This window comes from Lycorma delicatula, chromosome 4, assembly GCF_047948215.1.
Source record: "Lycorma delicatula isolate Av1 chromosome 4, ASM4794821v1, whole genome shotgun sequence".
NCBI classification, from domain to species: domain Eukaryota; kingdom Metazoa; phylum Arthropoda; class Insecta; order Hemiptera; family Fulgoridae; genus Lycorma; species Lycorma delicatula.
The window spans coordinates 132,790,211-132,806,891 of record NC_134458.1 but is presented as its reverse complement, the minus strand read 5'-3'; the positions used below and the strand labels follow the sequence as shown (position 1 = coordinate 132,806,891).

The 16,681-nt window shown below is 33.8% G+C and overlaps 1 protein-coding gene across 1 annotated transcript in view; it reads right to left on the bottom strand.

The window, feature by feature from the left end:
• Positions 1 to 1,797: 1,797 nt before the first annotated feature.
• LOC142322719 (voltage-gated delayed rectifier potassium channel KCNH8-like) overlaps positions 1,798 to 16,681 on the bottom strand; it is a 442,085-nt gene continuing 427,201 nt past the window's right edge. Inside the window, exons 11-14 of the mRNA XM_075361795.1 lie at positions 12,170 to 12,438; positions 10,859 to 11,019; positions 4,732 to 4,849; positions 1,798 to 2,421 (exon numbers count right to left, since the gene is read on the bottom strand). Of these exons, the coding sequence (XP_075217910.1) occupies positions 1,798 to 2,421; positions 4,732 to 4,849; positions 10,859 to 11,019; positions 12,170 to 12,438 (1,172 nt within the window). The remainder of the gene's footprint in view (positions 2,422 to 4,731; positions 4,850 to 10,858; positions 11,020 to 12,169; positions 12,439 to 16,681) is intronic.

Sequence of the window (16,681 nt, the reverse complement as noted above, 5' to 3'; positions counted from 1 at the left end):
TACACTATAGGTCCTGATTGAGTAAGTGCTTTATTCTATTTGCATTTATGTATACGCAATATATAAGTGGTAATTGTGATCATATTTCTCACTGAAATTAAAGTTGCAAATGAATATATTTATTTAATTTTTACTTTTGTTAATAGATTTAAACTTATTTTGTCCCTTATAAGTAAAATTTGTAAAATTCGTATTCTTAAAAAAAAAAAAAATTATATTAGAGTTCAAAATTATTATAACAGAAACATATTTTTAAAAAAAACATTCTGCATTAGTAAATTACTGCAATTTTTTTTAACCAATCAAAGACTTGTTATTTGTAGTTATGAATTATTCCTGAAATAGTACAACAAAGAGCAGTTCTCTGGAAAAATTAAGTAGAAGATGGCTCAATATATACAAACAGAATTAAATTTCAACAAATTTAACAATTCTTGGTAACATTTACTGTAAGTCGCTGCTGAGTATTGATCATTTACAAAGATTTACATTACAGAAATGAATTTCTAGTGAATGTGACCTGCTATGGTGTGGCTCCTTGTTTCACTAAAGTTGTTTCATTTTAAACCAAACGGTGTTATTTTATATTGTTAGAAAAACATGGAAACAGTTTTTTTTACATGAAACGTTTTTATATTATTAATAAATGTTATTACATGAACTAATGTCTACTTATAGTACACTGTAATTATAAACAAATGCAGATGTACAAGTGCAAGTTGTACAATTAATTATTTTCCTGTATATATATATATATATATATATACGTGTGTGTGTGTGTGTGTGTGCACATGCAATCAATTGATGAAAGTAGTTATAAAGAAGCTAAAATTAAACCATAATGTCAATTGTACTGCCTGCTTTTAAAAACTGTCCACAGCATATTTTAAAATTATAAAAACTTTACTGTATTGAAGTCTCTCAAGAAAAATAAAGTAGAATAAAGGCTTATCAAATACAGCAAAAGTTTTTATAATTTTCATCTTAAAATAAGGTATACTATAATCACTCAACACCCTTTTTACTTTGAGTAAAAAACGTGCTGAGCTGTTCTCTGTGGCAGAGTGATAGCGTCTCATTAATGATATTCTAATTATAGACATTCTGCTGTAAACAGATTAAGCTGTATCTTTAATATCATAATACAGTATAAAACAAAATATAATTGCAAATTACATTGAACACCTTAAAAACTAAGTTTCCATTTAATTGAGATTTACAAAAACAAGGATCTACTGTTACACATATAAAAAAATACATTAAATAATTAATTTATCATATTAGGAATAAATAGACTGTAATAGAAACCAATATTAAAACTAAAATGTAAAAACAACCTTTAAAAGCACTATTTAAAAAAAATATTAATATGTACATAATATATATTAAAAATATTATCATCACATCTCTCTCACTGACATAGCCGACAGGGAATCTTTATAATACAACATTAAGGAACATAGGGGGTTATCAATCTTAAAAAGTATAATATAAAAAAAGATAGGAAAATAATTATTTTTCATTGTAATCTTAAAGTCACATATATTCCTAAGTACATTTATCTCCATATATAATGAATACATTAAAATTTTACACACCATTATGATAAAACTTCAGAATAAAATACATTTAATTTTGAAAATTGCCTCTAAACATAAAATCCTGGCTATGCCTGAAAAAATTACTCATAGAAGTAAAGTATAGAATGAAAAAGTTCATATGGTAGAAAATACATCTATAAATACTAATCAGAAACAATAGCTTAAATAACAATAATTATTTTACGTAATTATAAATTCAGCTATAAGGATGAAATTGTAAAGATCTTGAGGAAGGTACAGGATTAATATTCTGGTAAATTGGTTCTGATGATCTTTCAACATCACCAGCACTAAATCTATGATGCTGATAACTCCAACAACTTGGAGGTGGAAGTGGATTAGTCAACCATTCAGGTGGAGGGGGTTTAACTGTGGTTGCACTATTACTACGAACAACAGAACAGTGATGATTGTCATTTTTGTACAACGACGGATTTGATGTTGTGTTTCTTTTATTTGAATTGACTTCTGAAGATATTCTAAATGTAGTAGTATTTGTGTTTGATTGTAATAAAAGGTCAGGGTCCAACCCTAACCAAATAAGAACTGTTCTTGGATTTTCCCTTACAAACACTTTGATCATTTCAACTGGATTATCAGTCTGTGTTTCCATATCAATTAAATGAGAATAAGAAACTTCTTGTGATTCCCAACAGAACATTTCTGGTGGATGTGATGAACTTCTAGGCAAAATTCCTGAATTATTTACTCTTGGAAGGTTTGGATTTGAATGTGCTGGAAGTGGATAAGGATAACGATTACTTACAACATTGTTGCTGGTTGTCGCCAATTCTTGCAATGCTTGGATTGCATTCTGGACCTACAGATACAGAACAAAAGATACCAACAAATAATTAAGTAACTTATTTCAAATATTAAATAAAAACAACTGTCACATGATAAAATACAATGTAACGCACGCACAAATAACGATACCAGCTGCAGACCACTAAATTATTTCCATTTATCAAAACTAAGCTTTAAAACTATAAAAAATGTTATTCATAGATGAATTTACTTATCTATACATTTAAATAAATGTCCCGACTGACTGACTGATAGACTCATCAATGCAGGGCTCAAACCACTTAACATAAGAAGGTAAATTGTGGAAGGTACATTGTTTTGTAACATGGGTGACTAAGGAAGAATTTTGGAAATTTTTATCTATAAGGGGGGTGAAAACCAGGGATAAACATTTTAAGAAAAATTGTTCTTTAGTCTTTCTTTAAAAATAAATTGACAAGAGTTTCACCAATTTTCAAAAATCCAGTTTGGGAATGGCAAAAAAGGAACAAATTTTTTCATGAAAATTCTATAGCTTCAGAACTGAAGCTATTAAAAACATGAAAATTGGTATTTAGATACTCCTTTGAAAATAAAATTATATTGTGCAATGTGGAGCTCCGTGAATTTTGGTAGTGAGTAATAGTATGTATGATGTCATCGAATATATTGACCTTCAGCAAGTAGTAGTGCATTTGTGAAAACTTGTTAATTATTGCATAGTTGTATTTTATATTACTGTAGTATGTAACTAGTATGTAACAGATGCTTTTAACTAGTGTAGTAGATGTAATGTATAGTAATTGCCATCTTCACCCCACCTACTCAATCAACACTATCGACCAGATTCACAGAACTGGTCGTCAGACAATACTTATTTCACTATTTTAAAAATTCCAATTTGAGCTATGGCAAAATATATGAAGCTGAAGGTATTGCAGTAGTGAATATTGGTATTTAGACTTTTCTTTGAAAATAAAAACCCATGTGTATCACCATTTTTAAAAAATTCAATCCCCAAAACTGTGCAATGGCACCAGATTGTTAAGTAAAAGCCCTTCACAGAAATGTGGTCGAGGTATGATGATAACTGGTTTTGACTAAGAGGTGTCTGTTTATTCTGCGAATACCTTTTCTATACAATCAGAATATATTTTTGAGTTCAAGATTTCAGTCTTCCTTAAAGATATGTTTCACCATGATTAGCAACAAGCCCCAGGGGCAGACTCTGAAGATGGCAGAAATTGACGTTCCTTTTTTCCTGTTTAGCCTCTGGGAATTACCGTCAGGTTTACTTCAGAGGATTAATGAGGATGATATGTATGAGTGTTAAGTGAAGTGTAGTCTTGTACAGTCTCAGGTCGACCATTTCTGAGATGTGTGGTTAATTGAAACCCAACCACCAAAGAACACCAGTATCCACGATCTAGTAGTATTCAAATCTGTATAAAAATAACTGTCTTTACTGGGACTTGAACAATGGAACTCTCAACTTCCAAATCAGCTGATTTGCAAAGACACATTCACCACTAGACCAACCCGGTGGGTTGGGCAGGAATTGAACTATCAGAAAACTGCTTCTCTCATGGATAGTTTTATATGGCATGTTTCAGAATGAGTTCACCTATCTCTCTAGTCATTCTCACACTGAAATGTAAGACCACTGTACAAAGAAGTTGGTTCTGTATCTTTACAGTTGAAATTTTTTAACACTGATTATAATAAATAATGTACAGAAATTTATGGATACCAATCCAACAGATCTAGTAACATCAGAAATTAAGGTATTACTGTTTTCCAAATTATACTACTGCTTTCTAAGGGTGTATATTTTAAAAATATCCTGGTTTGTTAACTCTTATAATAATGATATTCAGTAGATATTGAATGTAATAGTCTAGAATTATCATGTACAGTTTCATATGGTGGTTGAAACATGGTAAACAAAAGATATGCAGACCCTACTAATACAAACTGAGAATTTTGTGTATTTGACATAGTAGTCAACATGTAGAGAGTTTTTTCATCAAACATGACACAAATGATGTAGAAGAATATTATACATACATGTTTACGTGTCATAACTATTTAGAAAATTTTTCTTCTTCTGGGTGCCATATTTACTTAGCAATCATCATTATTATGGTTACATCTTTATATAAAAAATAAAAATAAAAGATATTTATGTATTTTTTCAGGCTAGTGTGATATTCTAGTGAAACTTAATCCTGACAGAGGTTTGGTTTTCAATTTTAAATATTTCAATACAAAAATATTTATTAAATTATTGTATATATATAGATTGGTTTTTAATTAAAACAAAGTTAATAATAAATATAATTACCTCATGACTAAGTGTAGCAACATGATGATGCAAAGAAGTTACTTGATTATCAAGTGTATCAACATTACTTTTTGTATGATCAACACTGGTTCTTTGTTTTTCTCGCAACCGTTCCACTCTAAAAATAAAGTAAAGTAATATGTAATAGAATAATAGAAAAGCACTAATAAAGAGTTCATCTTAACCTTACTGGTAAGTAACAGCAATATTTTTTCTTCTTTTTGAAAAATGCCATGCCTGATTGGGATTTGAACCCAAGTCCTCCAGGTGAAAAGCCGAGATGCTACCCCTTGCGCCATGGAGGTCGGCAATTGCATCAATTCTATTTCTCAGCTACTGTATGTTGTGAATTATAATTAACAATATATCATATCATAGCTAAATATACACAGACATAAATAAATCTGAGAAGAATTAAGTAAAATAATTTTTAATAATATTCAGAAACCTAAAAAAAAAAAAAAATAAAAAATAATTTAATAAATTATCAAACAAACCTCCTCTATGAATTATGAGACCTTGCCGTTGGTGAGGGGGCTTGAGTGCTCAGGGATACAGAGTAGCTGGACCGAAGGTGCAACCATATCGGAGAGGTATCTGTTGAGAGCCAGACTAAGGAATGATTCCTGAAAGAGGGCAGCAGCTCTTTCAGGAGTGGTTAGGGCGTGAGTCACAATGACTTAAACGGCCATATCAACATCACTCAGTCCTCTGAGTACTGCGCAGCTGAAAGCAATGGAAAACTACAGCTGCTTTTTTTCCAAGAAAATGTGGCTCTCTGCATTTTCACATAGCAATAATGGAGGCGCCTTCCTTGGTAAAATATTCCGGAGGTAAACTAGTCCCCCGTTCGGATCTCTGGGTGGGGACTACTAAGGAAGGGGTCACTAGAAAATTAAAAAATAACATTTTACGAGTCGGAGCGTGGAATGTTAGAAGCTTAAAAAAGGTTGGTAGGCTAGAAAATTTAAAAAGGGAAATGGGTAGGATAAATGTGGATATAGTAGGAATTAGTGAGGTTCGGTGGGAAGAGGAAGGCGACTTTTGGTCAGGTGATTTTAGAGTAATTAAATCAGCGTCAAATAATGGGCAGGCAGGAGTAGGTTTCGTGATGAACAAGAAGATAGGGAGGAGAGTGGAGTATTTCAAGACGTATAGCGATAGAATCATTGTAATAAGGATAAAATCAAAACCTAAACCGACTACGATTGTTAACGTCTATATGCCTACAAGCGCCCATGATGATGATGAGGTAGAGTGTGTATACGAAGAGATTGATGAAGCAATTAAACATGTAAAAGGAGATGAAAATTTAATAATAGTTGGAGATTGGAATGCAAGCATTGGAAAAGGCAAGGAAGGAAATATAGTGGGTGAATACGGGCTGGGCAAAAGGAATGAAAGAGGGGACCGACTTATAGAGTTTTGCACGAAGTATAATTTAGTAATTGCCAACACCCAATTTAAAAATCATAATAGAAGAATATACACTTGGAAAAAGCCAGACGATACTGCAAGGTATCACATAGATTATATCATGGTTAAGCAAAGATTTAGAAATCAACTCGTTGACTGCAAAACTTACCCTGGAGCAGACATTGATAGAAACCATAATTTGGTGATAATGAAATGTAGATTGGGGTTTAAAAACCTGAAGAAAAGGTGTGAGATGAATCGGTGGAATTTAGAGAAGCTTGAGGAAGAGGAGGTAAAGAATATTTTTGAGGAGGACATCGCAAGAGGTCTGAGTAAAAAAGATAAGGTAGAAAATGTAAAAGAAGAATGGGAGAATGTTAAAAAGGAAATTCTTAAATCAGCAGAAGCAAACTTAGGCGGAATAAAGAGAACTGGTAGAAAACCTTGGGTTTCAGACGATATATTGCAGCTGATGGATGAACGTAGAAAATATAAGAATGATAGTGATGAAGAAAGTAAAAGGAACTATCGACAATTAAGAAATACTATAAACAGAAAGTGCAAACTAGCGAAAGAAGAGTGGATTAAAGAAAAGTGTTCAGAAGTTGAAAGAGAAATGAACATTGGTAAAATAGACGGAGCATACAGGAAAGTTAAGGAAAATTTTGGGGTACATAAATTAAAATCTAATAATGTGTTAAACAAAGATGGTACACCAATATATAATACGAAAGGTAAAGTCGATAGATGGGTGGAATATATTGAAGAGTTATACGGAGGAAATGAATTAGAAAATGGTGTTATAGAGGAAGAAGAGGAAGTTGAGGAGGATGAAATGGGAGAAACAATACTGAGATCTTGTTAAAGAACAATTTAGATTCGGAGTAACAGTACAAGGTGAAAAGATAGAGATGCTACGATTTGCTGATGATATAGTAATTCTAGCCGAAGAACTATCGCATGAAAATAAACAAGAACAAAACAAAAGTAATGAAATGTAGTAGAAATAACAAAGATGGACCACTGAATGTGAAAATAGGAGGAGAAAAGATTATGGAGGTAGAAGAATTTTGTTATTTGGGAAGTAGAATTACTTCCCAAAGATGGACGAAGCAGGAGTGATATAAAATGCCGAATAGCACAAGCTAAACGAGCCTTCAGTAAGAAATATAATTTGTTTACATCAAAAATTAATTTAAATGTCAGGAAAAGATTTTTGAAAGTGTATGTTTGGAGTGTCGCTTTATATGGAAGTGAAACTTGGACAATCGGAGTATCTGAGAAGAAAAGATTAGAAGCTTTTGAAATGTGGTGCTATAGGAGAATGTTAAAAATTAGATGGGTGGATAAAGTGACAAATGAAGAGGTATTGCGGCAAATAGATGAAGAAAGAAGCATTTGGAAAAATATAGTTAAAAGGAGAGACAGACTTATAGGCCACATACTAAGGCATCCTGGAATAGTCGCTTTGATATTGGAAGGACAGGTAGAAGGGAAAAATTGTGTAGGCAGGCCACGTTTGGAATATGTAAAACAAATTGTTAGGGATGTAGGATGTAGAGGGTATACTGAAATGAAACGACTAGCACTAGATAGGGAATCTTGGAGAGCTGCATCAAACCCGTCAAATGACTGAAGACAAAAAAAAAAAAAATCAAACAAACTAAAAAATTTCAATAAAAGGTTTTTTCCAAGAAACAATATTATTCTTTTGATGAATTTCTAATTAATACGAATACTAATTTAAGAAAGCTGCATTTTCTGAAAATTCAACATATACATGATATGTGCTCAAAAATTGTAATTAATTGTGAACTATTCACATTTGGTTTGAGAGTATAAGAGATGTAATTTATTAAATGCATACAATGAATCGATATTTTTGATAGACTTTTTTTAAGATTTTCATGCAAATAGTGTTGTACAATTGCTCCATTATAATGAATTTAAAAACTTTTTATAAAATACCATTTTTTTTCAGTCAATACCACATGCCACATTTCATGGCTTACCACAGAAACAGCTTTTATATAATGAAATTTATTTGATAAATATTTTTAAAACAAAATTGTAGTTTTGTTATGTTCTTTATGTAAATGTTTTTATAATATTTTTTTTAAAACCATATAAATAAATAAAAAGAAATACCTAATATAAAATTTTCAAGTTTTTATAATAAAAAAAATTTTAACACTTAAATTAAAAGTTAAGATTATTTATCTTTAAGGAGGTTGGGGAATCACCCATTTCCCATTATCCTTCACCCACCACCCAATACCCATTACCAATACACCAATCACCCACGCCAATTAAATAGAATAAATATTTAAATACTGTGATTTTTTATTAATGGATTGGAAGAGAGTGTTTATTTACTAATGTACTCTCTGATTATAACTTTAAGAATATTAATATATTGTGGAAGTCATTGGGATGTTCCTAATCCTTTTTAGTTGAGTCCAAAGGTGCAACATATACTGCCATTTGCCACTGGGGATGGGACGGCCAACTGGGGCTTTTGTTGTCAAGGCTGAGGATGGTTCAAGACTAACAGTCCTGTTGGTTTGGTCTAATTCCGTGTGGAGAAACGGCAGGTGCTTAAGAGACAGGAAGTTAAATAGGGTTACATGGGATCTGTATTTGATGGGATTGCCAAGATGATCCATAGTCATGTGGACAGGAACATCAAAAGGAAATTAAAGCAGGCCAAGCTGGAACTGGGTAGGCTTGCTGTGAAGCTTAGTAGTTTAAAAGGCAAGTTGGTGGATATTGATCTTGTAGTCAGATTGAAATGAAGGCTGGTGTAACAGATGTTAGAGCTCGGAGTTGTATAAGGACAATTGAGATGGAGTCTGTGTTCTCTATGAATAATAGAAACACCTTTCTCATGTACGATTTGGCCAGTGATACATCCCTACGCCTTGTGAAGCTATTTAGGAGGGAAGGATTAAGGCAATGAGGTTAACGTCATTAGGGAGGTTAACGATGCATCAATCCTGATTGAGTACGAACTTGATCTCTGGAGCTCGTCCACCTATATAGTGGTAGTAAACACAGACAGCAGAGAGTGAGGAGAGGTCTATTCTAGCTGTCAGGCAGGCAATGGAAAAGATTTTGGATGGTTTTCAGAACCTTGTCTTTGGGCTGTCATGACTAGCACATAGCAGGGCTGGTATGACTACTAGATGTCTGTTGGAGTATGTGGGCAGGCGGAAGGATTTCTCATTTGAAGTTTCACAGAGAAGCTAAGAAGAAGACGAGTTCAAAGAGGGCCGACCCTAAGGAATCAGAAGCTGGAACCAGCTGCGCATCCATGTCAGAGGTGAGACAAATGCAGTGAAGTCTCTAAAGGCCATTTTGCACAAACATGTTGCCAGGTTTGACGTTTCTTTTCGCAGAAGGGTGGATAGAAAAGTATTGTCCATATTAAGGACATCAACTGTAGAACTGATGAAGGGGCGATTAGGCAGGGTGTTGCTTCAGCAATTGGACCCAACAAGTCTTTTAAGTTAGTTTAAGTTACATTACTACCAAATGAAACAACTAGCACTAGATAGGGAATCTTGGAGAGCTGCATCAAACCAGTCAAACGACTGAAGACAAAAAAAAAAATACTACCAAAAGTCTCAGCTATGCAAAAGCATCAGTAGTGATCTGTCTCAGTTCTCTGACGTTCTTGGGGGACTACTTGAACTAGTTACTACCTTATTTATTATGAAAGGCAAGACCTTATGAAGGGAGCCACCTACTCGATTCTTCTGAAGAACTACATATCTAATGTTGGTATATTGCAGATGGGACTGGTCATGATTTAAATTATTATTTTCTTTGTTACTTTTATCCTCATCAGACAAAGCTGAGCAAGATTTTTTTTAAAAACTGGATATTGGTGGTTTTTTTCAGATGGACTACCAACCATCATAAGGCTTTTCTGAGGACTAGTAATTTTGGTCCCATGAGTACCAGGGAAATGGAAGACCACTCTGCAGACCCCACACATAGGCTAAAGCTAATTACAACTGGGTTTGCCCAGATGCCCATAGGATATCATTCAAGACTATCTACATAGAACCATCCACCCATTGGCATGATAGTTTCCACCTTGGGTTATGGTTGCATTTTGTAAGGTATTGCAACACCAACCGAGTGTCAGTTTAAGAAGAAACAATGTAAGATGTTTTGCAATTTGTGTAGTGTTAGTGTATGTATGTGGTGTAAAAGATTATGCAGTTTGGTGTGTAGGAGAAAGAAGAGCTGCATGAATTTTAAAACATGAATAATATGGCTACGGTTATATAAAAAAATTAGGTATATACTCGTAACTAACAAAGTATCAGTGTAAACCATGAAAAGGAAATAATTAGGACTGCTTCCAAAATATTTAATTGCAAAAAATTTACTGTTCAAATTCAGGAGTAAACTTTGATGTAAGTTACCAGAAGTGTGAATTTAGATATAAAGTTATTTATTTATTCCCTTTAGAAATAACAGCCAGATGCTCAATTATGAAACTGTAATTACCACTTACCAAGCCTGGCCAGGACTCAAACCAACCTTTCAAATGTGAAAGATAGAGATACTAATGTGATGTAACCATACAGCTATGGTAACAGAATATTCTTTAAATACTAAAATTTTTTTTAATATTAAATATCATATCTTATTTCCAAAAACAAATATTCAAGATAAAATAATAATGTATATTAATTACCTTGAATTAAATTTAGCATGCCTTGGACTAATATTTGAATGAAGAGGAGATTTATTATGAGGGGAAAGGGGAGATGTTTCCCCTTCTTCAGGCACATTCTCATCATCTTCACTTATTGATGGTAACGTCAATGAAGGTAAACCATTTACTTCTGACTCTTGCTGCAAAAAAAATATTTGATTATCTACACAAATTCATATTTTTTAATATATATATATATATATATATATATATTTTACAAACTTAATGAATAATGATTTATTCATCAATTTTTAAACAAGTTTAGTAAGATAAGTCAACTTCAGTGGGTTAAATAAATAGGTGGACAAATCCCTATGAGTCATAGTAGTGTAGAAAACAATTCTATTCAAAGTTTTGTATTTTCTAGTATTTTTATATTGTTATATTTGGTGTACAGTGTATGTTGCATACATGTGAAGAATTCAAAAGTTAATTTTTGAAGAGTCGTTTGTCATGAGAAACTTAATTGAAAAGACTCAGTTTACAATGTATTAACAATTATTTTCTGCATAATCATTTTGTTACAATTTATTTGAATAAAGCTTTATGGGAATTATGAAAAATAATACATAAAAAGCAGCCCTTTTTTCTGTCTTTTCCAGTACTGCAATTTCAACTTCCCTGAGATTAATTCCAATTTTGTCATGAGATTATATACAAGTTCAATGTTAATATGACAGCTACATTTTGTTTTAATTTCCTCTCAGTAAAGATAGAAATTTTTTTTGCACTCAACAGTATGTTTAAACACTTTTCTTGCTATGGTAAGTATATACTAAATTAACGTATATACATAAATATTAAACAAATATATATATATTTGTTTAATATCTCAGTTTTTTAATTTTGTTTTTTATATCTTTTATTCGAAAATACTTTTTAAGTTTATTTTACAAGCTGTAAAAATCTCAATAAAAAACAAAATTTATTTAATAAGTAGTTTGCAAAATGAAGTAAATATTTATAAACATAATCTTTGGTTATTAATAAAATTGATTTTTTTAGATTTATTAATTTATCGTAGCCATAAACTAAAATTTCATTACTAAATACCAGTTTAATTTTCAATGCCATGTATATAGCTAATTATGGTGTACAAAAATTGCTGCATCATAACTTTTATTTTTGATAACAGACAACCACTCTGCAACACTGGCTTCAACCAAAATTTCATGGGCATATATTGTTGAAATGGATTAAATAGTCAGTAAACAAATCTAACAAAATAAACTGTGATAGTTTTAAAAATTCATAGAAGTTTATAAATAAACAATTCAGATTAATAATTACCTCAGCTTCATAACCTTCTCGAAGATTATATGTTAAATCATGTTGAATATCGTGTGCAAACTGTTGCTGATATTCAGGATATAATCTCAGTACTTCAACTAAACCTTGTATATTAATACATTTAAGATCACAGTAAGTTAATGCTTTAACATCACAGCTTGATTTAATAACAACATCTACTCCACCACTTGTTGGTGGTCCAGGACACTGACCTCCATTTGATGGCTGCAAATATGCATTAATATCTGAACCAACAAGATCACCCTTTCCTGAAAAGAGATTTAATTAACAAATTAACATTATTTATAAATAATATGGAGCAAAAAAAAGGAAGAAAGCATATTTTTTTTTTCCTTGAATTTTTATGGGCATCGACTGCTAAGGTCATTAGCCCTCGTCACATTCTTTAAAAGAAATTATTATCTCCATCAGGATCGTCATATGTAAGAGTGTAAAGGGCCCTTACATTTTATTTAAAAACACAAACTTCACAATAAACATTAAGACATAAAAGACAAGGACAATCACAAACACTTACGGGGTGTAAAGGGCCCCAATATTAAAATTTGAGATAAGGTTCTCAAAAGACCATGAAATTAAAATTTCAACTTATCAATACCATTTCTTTCTTTATATATATATATAAAACTACCGCTTAGAGATTCTTTTATCACAGCTTTAAATTTTCATTTTATAGACTTGTAAGAAGTCCACTGGCGTGTAAAAATGCAACTATATTTTCTTCATTTCCATTATCCAGATCAGCACTAATATTATTTCTAAGACGGAACCTCTTTCTGAGGTCCTCATATATGGTACACTCTTCTATTAGATGCTTGATTGTCAGTGTTTTATTACAAACACCGCACATTGGTCTCACTTCGCCGGTTAACAAATATAAATTTGTTAATCGCGTGTGACCGATTCTAAGTCTGGTCACCGCTACTTGTTCACGGCGAGTCAACTTAAAGTCGCTTTTCCATTTATAAGGACAAGTTTTAACTGAGTTTAATTTTGTATTTAAACTCCTCCATTCAGCATTCCACTTGTTTTTTACTATGTTTGTTAGACGGTTTTTAACATCTGCCACTCTTACAGGAAATGCATCCAAGTCATCGCAGACTGTTGCATTTCTGGCAGCTTCGTATGCGATTTCATTACCTGTAATACCAGCATGCCCCGGAGTCCATAGAAATACGCATCGCTGTCCTCGTTGTTTTAGAACGTATAAAATGGACAGGATGTTTGCAATTAGGACATCCTTAATGTTCTTGTTCCGAATTGCGACAAGTGCACTTAAAGAATCGGAACATATTAACACTCTCTTCGCAATAGTGTTCAGTGTAGCGAAGAGCTTGCTGAATTGCAGTGAGTTCTGCCGTGTAGACACTGGCCACATCTGGCAGTTTCCAAAAGTGGGCTTCTCCATTTACATATATTGAGCATCCAACACCATGTTCGGTTTTAGAACCGTCAGTATAAATTCTAATATGCTCTTCGTAACTACTGACGGTTGCCAAAAATTCCTGTTGGATGATCACTGCTGGTTTCTTTTTTATTTCTCCTTGAGAGAGATCCAAACTTGTATTTACCGCTGGCAAGAGCCATGGCGGTATTTCTCTAGTAGGAATTGCCAATGTATCTGGAAAGGCAATTTCGTATTTACTTCTTAATTCGTGGTACCTAATTCCGGCTGGTCTGGAATAGGTAGCACGACGTTCGTATAATGGAGCCACAGGATGGTTATTGAAAAGTTTATTATTTATATGGGCAGGATAAGCCCATATATTTGCTGCGTATCTTAGTAAAAGGATCTCTCTTCTATAATGTAGTGGCATTATTCCGGCTTCAGACATCAGACTAGCCGCCGGACTTGTGCGGAAAGCACCAGTTGCATATCTTATTCCGCTGTTATGAAGTACGTCTAACTTTTTTAAATGGGACTTTCTAGCGGATGAATATACGATACATCCGTAGTCTCGTTTAGATTGAACCAATGCTTTATACAATCTCAATAATGTCTCTTTGTCTGAGCCCCAATTTAAGTTCGATAAACATTTTATAATGTTTAGGGCTCTTTTGCATCTATCACTCAAGTCCTGTATATGTAATCCCCATGTAAGGGATTTATCCAATACTAGTCCTAAATATCTTACATTGTCTTTATATTGTATTGGATTATCATCAATTGTCAACGCAGGACTTTGATGAGGAATTCTCTTCCTACAAAAGTGTACACAGCACGTTTTTTCTGGTGAGAATTGGAATCCGTTATTCCTTGCAACTTCATTTAGAGCATTGATCGCTCGTTGCAATTTGTACCTCACCATAGCAGTCTTGTTGCTAGATACCAGATCATACCAGATCATCAACATAGACACTTTTGCTGATTTCTACTGGAATGGCTAATATCAATTTATTAATGGCAATGGTAAAGAAGGTACCGCTCAACGGCGAACCTTGTGGTATGCCATTTTCCAAATTTCTACAGATGAATATTCGCTACTGACTCGTACTTAGAAAGTACGGTCATTCATATAGTTGCTCAGTAAGACTGGCAGGTTGCCACGAATGCCTGGAGCATTATACCATGACGCCAGGTCATATCGAAAGCCTTCTGAAGATCAAAGAAGACCCCGACACAATGTTTCCTTGTAATGAAGCTGTTATATATAACGTCCTCTGAGCTGATCATTTGATCAGTGGTAGAATGGTATTGCCGAAAGCCTGCTTGATACGGTGATATCAGGCTTTCTTTTCCAAAACCCAGACGAGTCGATTATTAATCATTTTTTCAAATATTTTTCCCATAGCACACGTCAAAGAAATAGGACGATAGCTATTGGGATCTGTTAAATTTTTATTTTTCTTTGGTACTGGAACAACATGAGCTTTTTTCCACTGCTGCGGGTACGTTCCATCCCGCCATATTTGATTATAAAGTTCTAATAATCTGCGTTTTGTAGTGGTATTCAGCTGCCTGATCATATTATAATGGATTTCATCCGGACCAGCAGCTGTGTTACCTGATTTTTCCAACGCTTTCACGAATTCTTCCATTTTAAATGGTACATTATATGAGTAATTATACTCAGTTCTAAAATTTAGTAGACCTTCGAGTTCTTCTTTTTTGGTTCGAAAACCTTCCTCGTAGTTGGCCGTTTTGCTGGCCTTCTCGAAGTGATTGGACAATAGCTCTGCTATTTCGTTTGGAGTATCCTTAATTCCATCTTCATCTTGAAGGCTAGTTATGGGAGCAAAATTTTGACGCCCACAAATCGCCTTCACTTTCCTCCAAACATCTGATGCAGTAGTGGTTCTGTCGATGACACGTATTGCTGCCAGGATCGTTTTTTTCGAGTCAATCATAAGACGTTTTGCATACGCTCTGTATTTTTTAAAGGCAACAAGATTTTCTATGCTAGGACGCTTCTTGAAGGCGTTATACGCTCTTTTCTTTCTTTTAATAGCTTCACTTATTTCATCGTTCCACCATGGAACGGGTTTCTTCGTAAGTTTCCCAGATGTTTTGGGAATATATCTCGATGCCGATTCAATTATTGCATTTGTTATGGCGTCGACATCGTCTCCGATAACTCCAGTTGTTTCAGGGAGTATCGTTATAGCTGTGAAGCTCGTCCAGTCTGCCTTTTCAAATAACCATCTTTTAGGGATGGGATATATTGTTCTTGTAACATCAGTTACAATTTGCACCGGGAAATGATCGCTTCCATGCAGATCGTCTAAGACATGGAAGCTGTACCTCGGTGCTATCGATCCGCTTATAAGTGCAAGATCTATACAGGACGTCGATCCATCTCTGGCATTGAAAAAGGTTCCTGATCCATCGTTTAAAATAATAAGTTCTGAATTCATCAGGAACCCTTCCAGTTCTCTTCCGCGGGGATCTATTCGATCCGATCCCCAAAGAGAATTTTGAGCATTGAAGTCACCAGTAAAACAGGTGGGGGAAGCTCAAAAATGAATCTTGCTATGTCATCCTTATTCCAATCAAAATTCGGCAAGTATATGCTGCAGACAGTGATCTGAAGCGGACGGTTCATTCTAACGGCGACCGCTTGTAGGGTTGTGTTTAGAAAAACCGCTTCGGTGGTTCTAGTCTATGTTAATAGAACTACTCCACCTCTAGCTTTTACATTTGGCGGTTGATCTCGCCGAAATATATCGAATCCTTTTAATTTAAAATTTTCATTTCGGCGGAAATTCGTTTCTTGCAGACATATACAAATCGGGTCTACATCATATACCAAGCGTTGGAGCTCATGGATGTTTGAAAAACATCCATTGATGTTCCATTGTACAATCGACTCGCTAATTTTTAATTAAATTATGATCTGGGTTTGCCTTTCGGCCACCCTTTTTTCTTTTATTCTCCATCTTTCGAACAGCATCGTGTTCGTGGAGAAAGTCGTCGCCCGTAAAGCTTCCGGTCTCCGAATCGGAGACCACCGAAGCCGCCAACGACGACGGGCATGGATCGGCGCCGGTTTC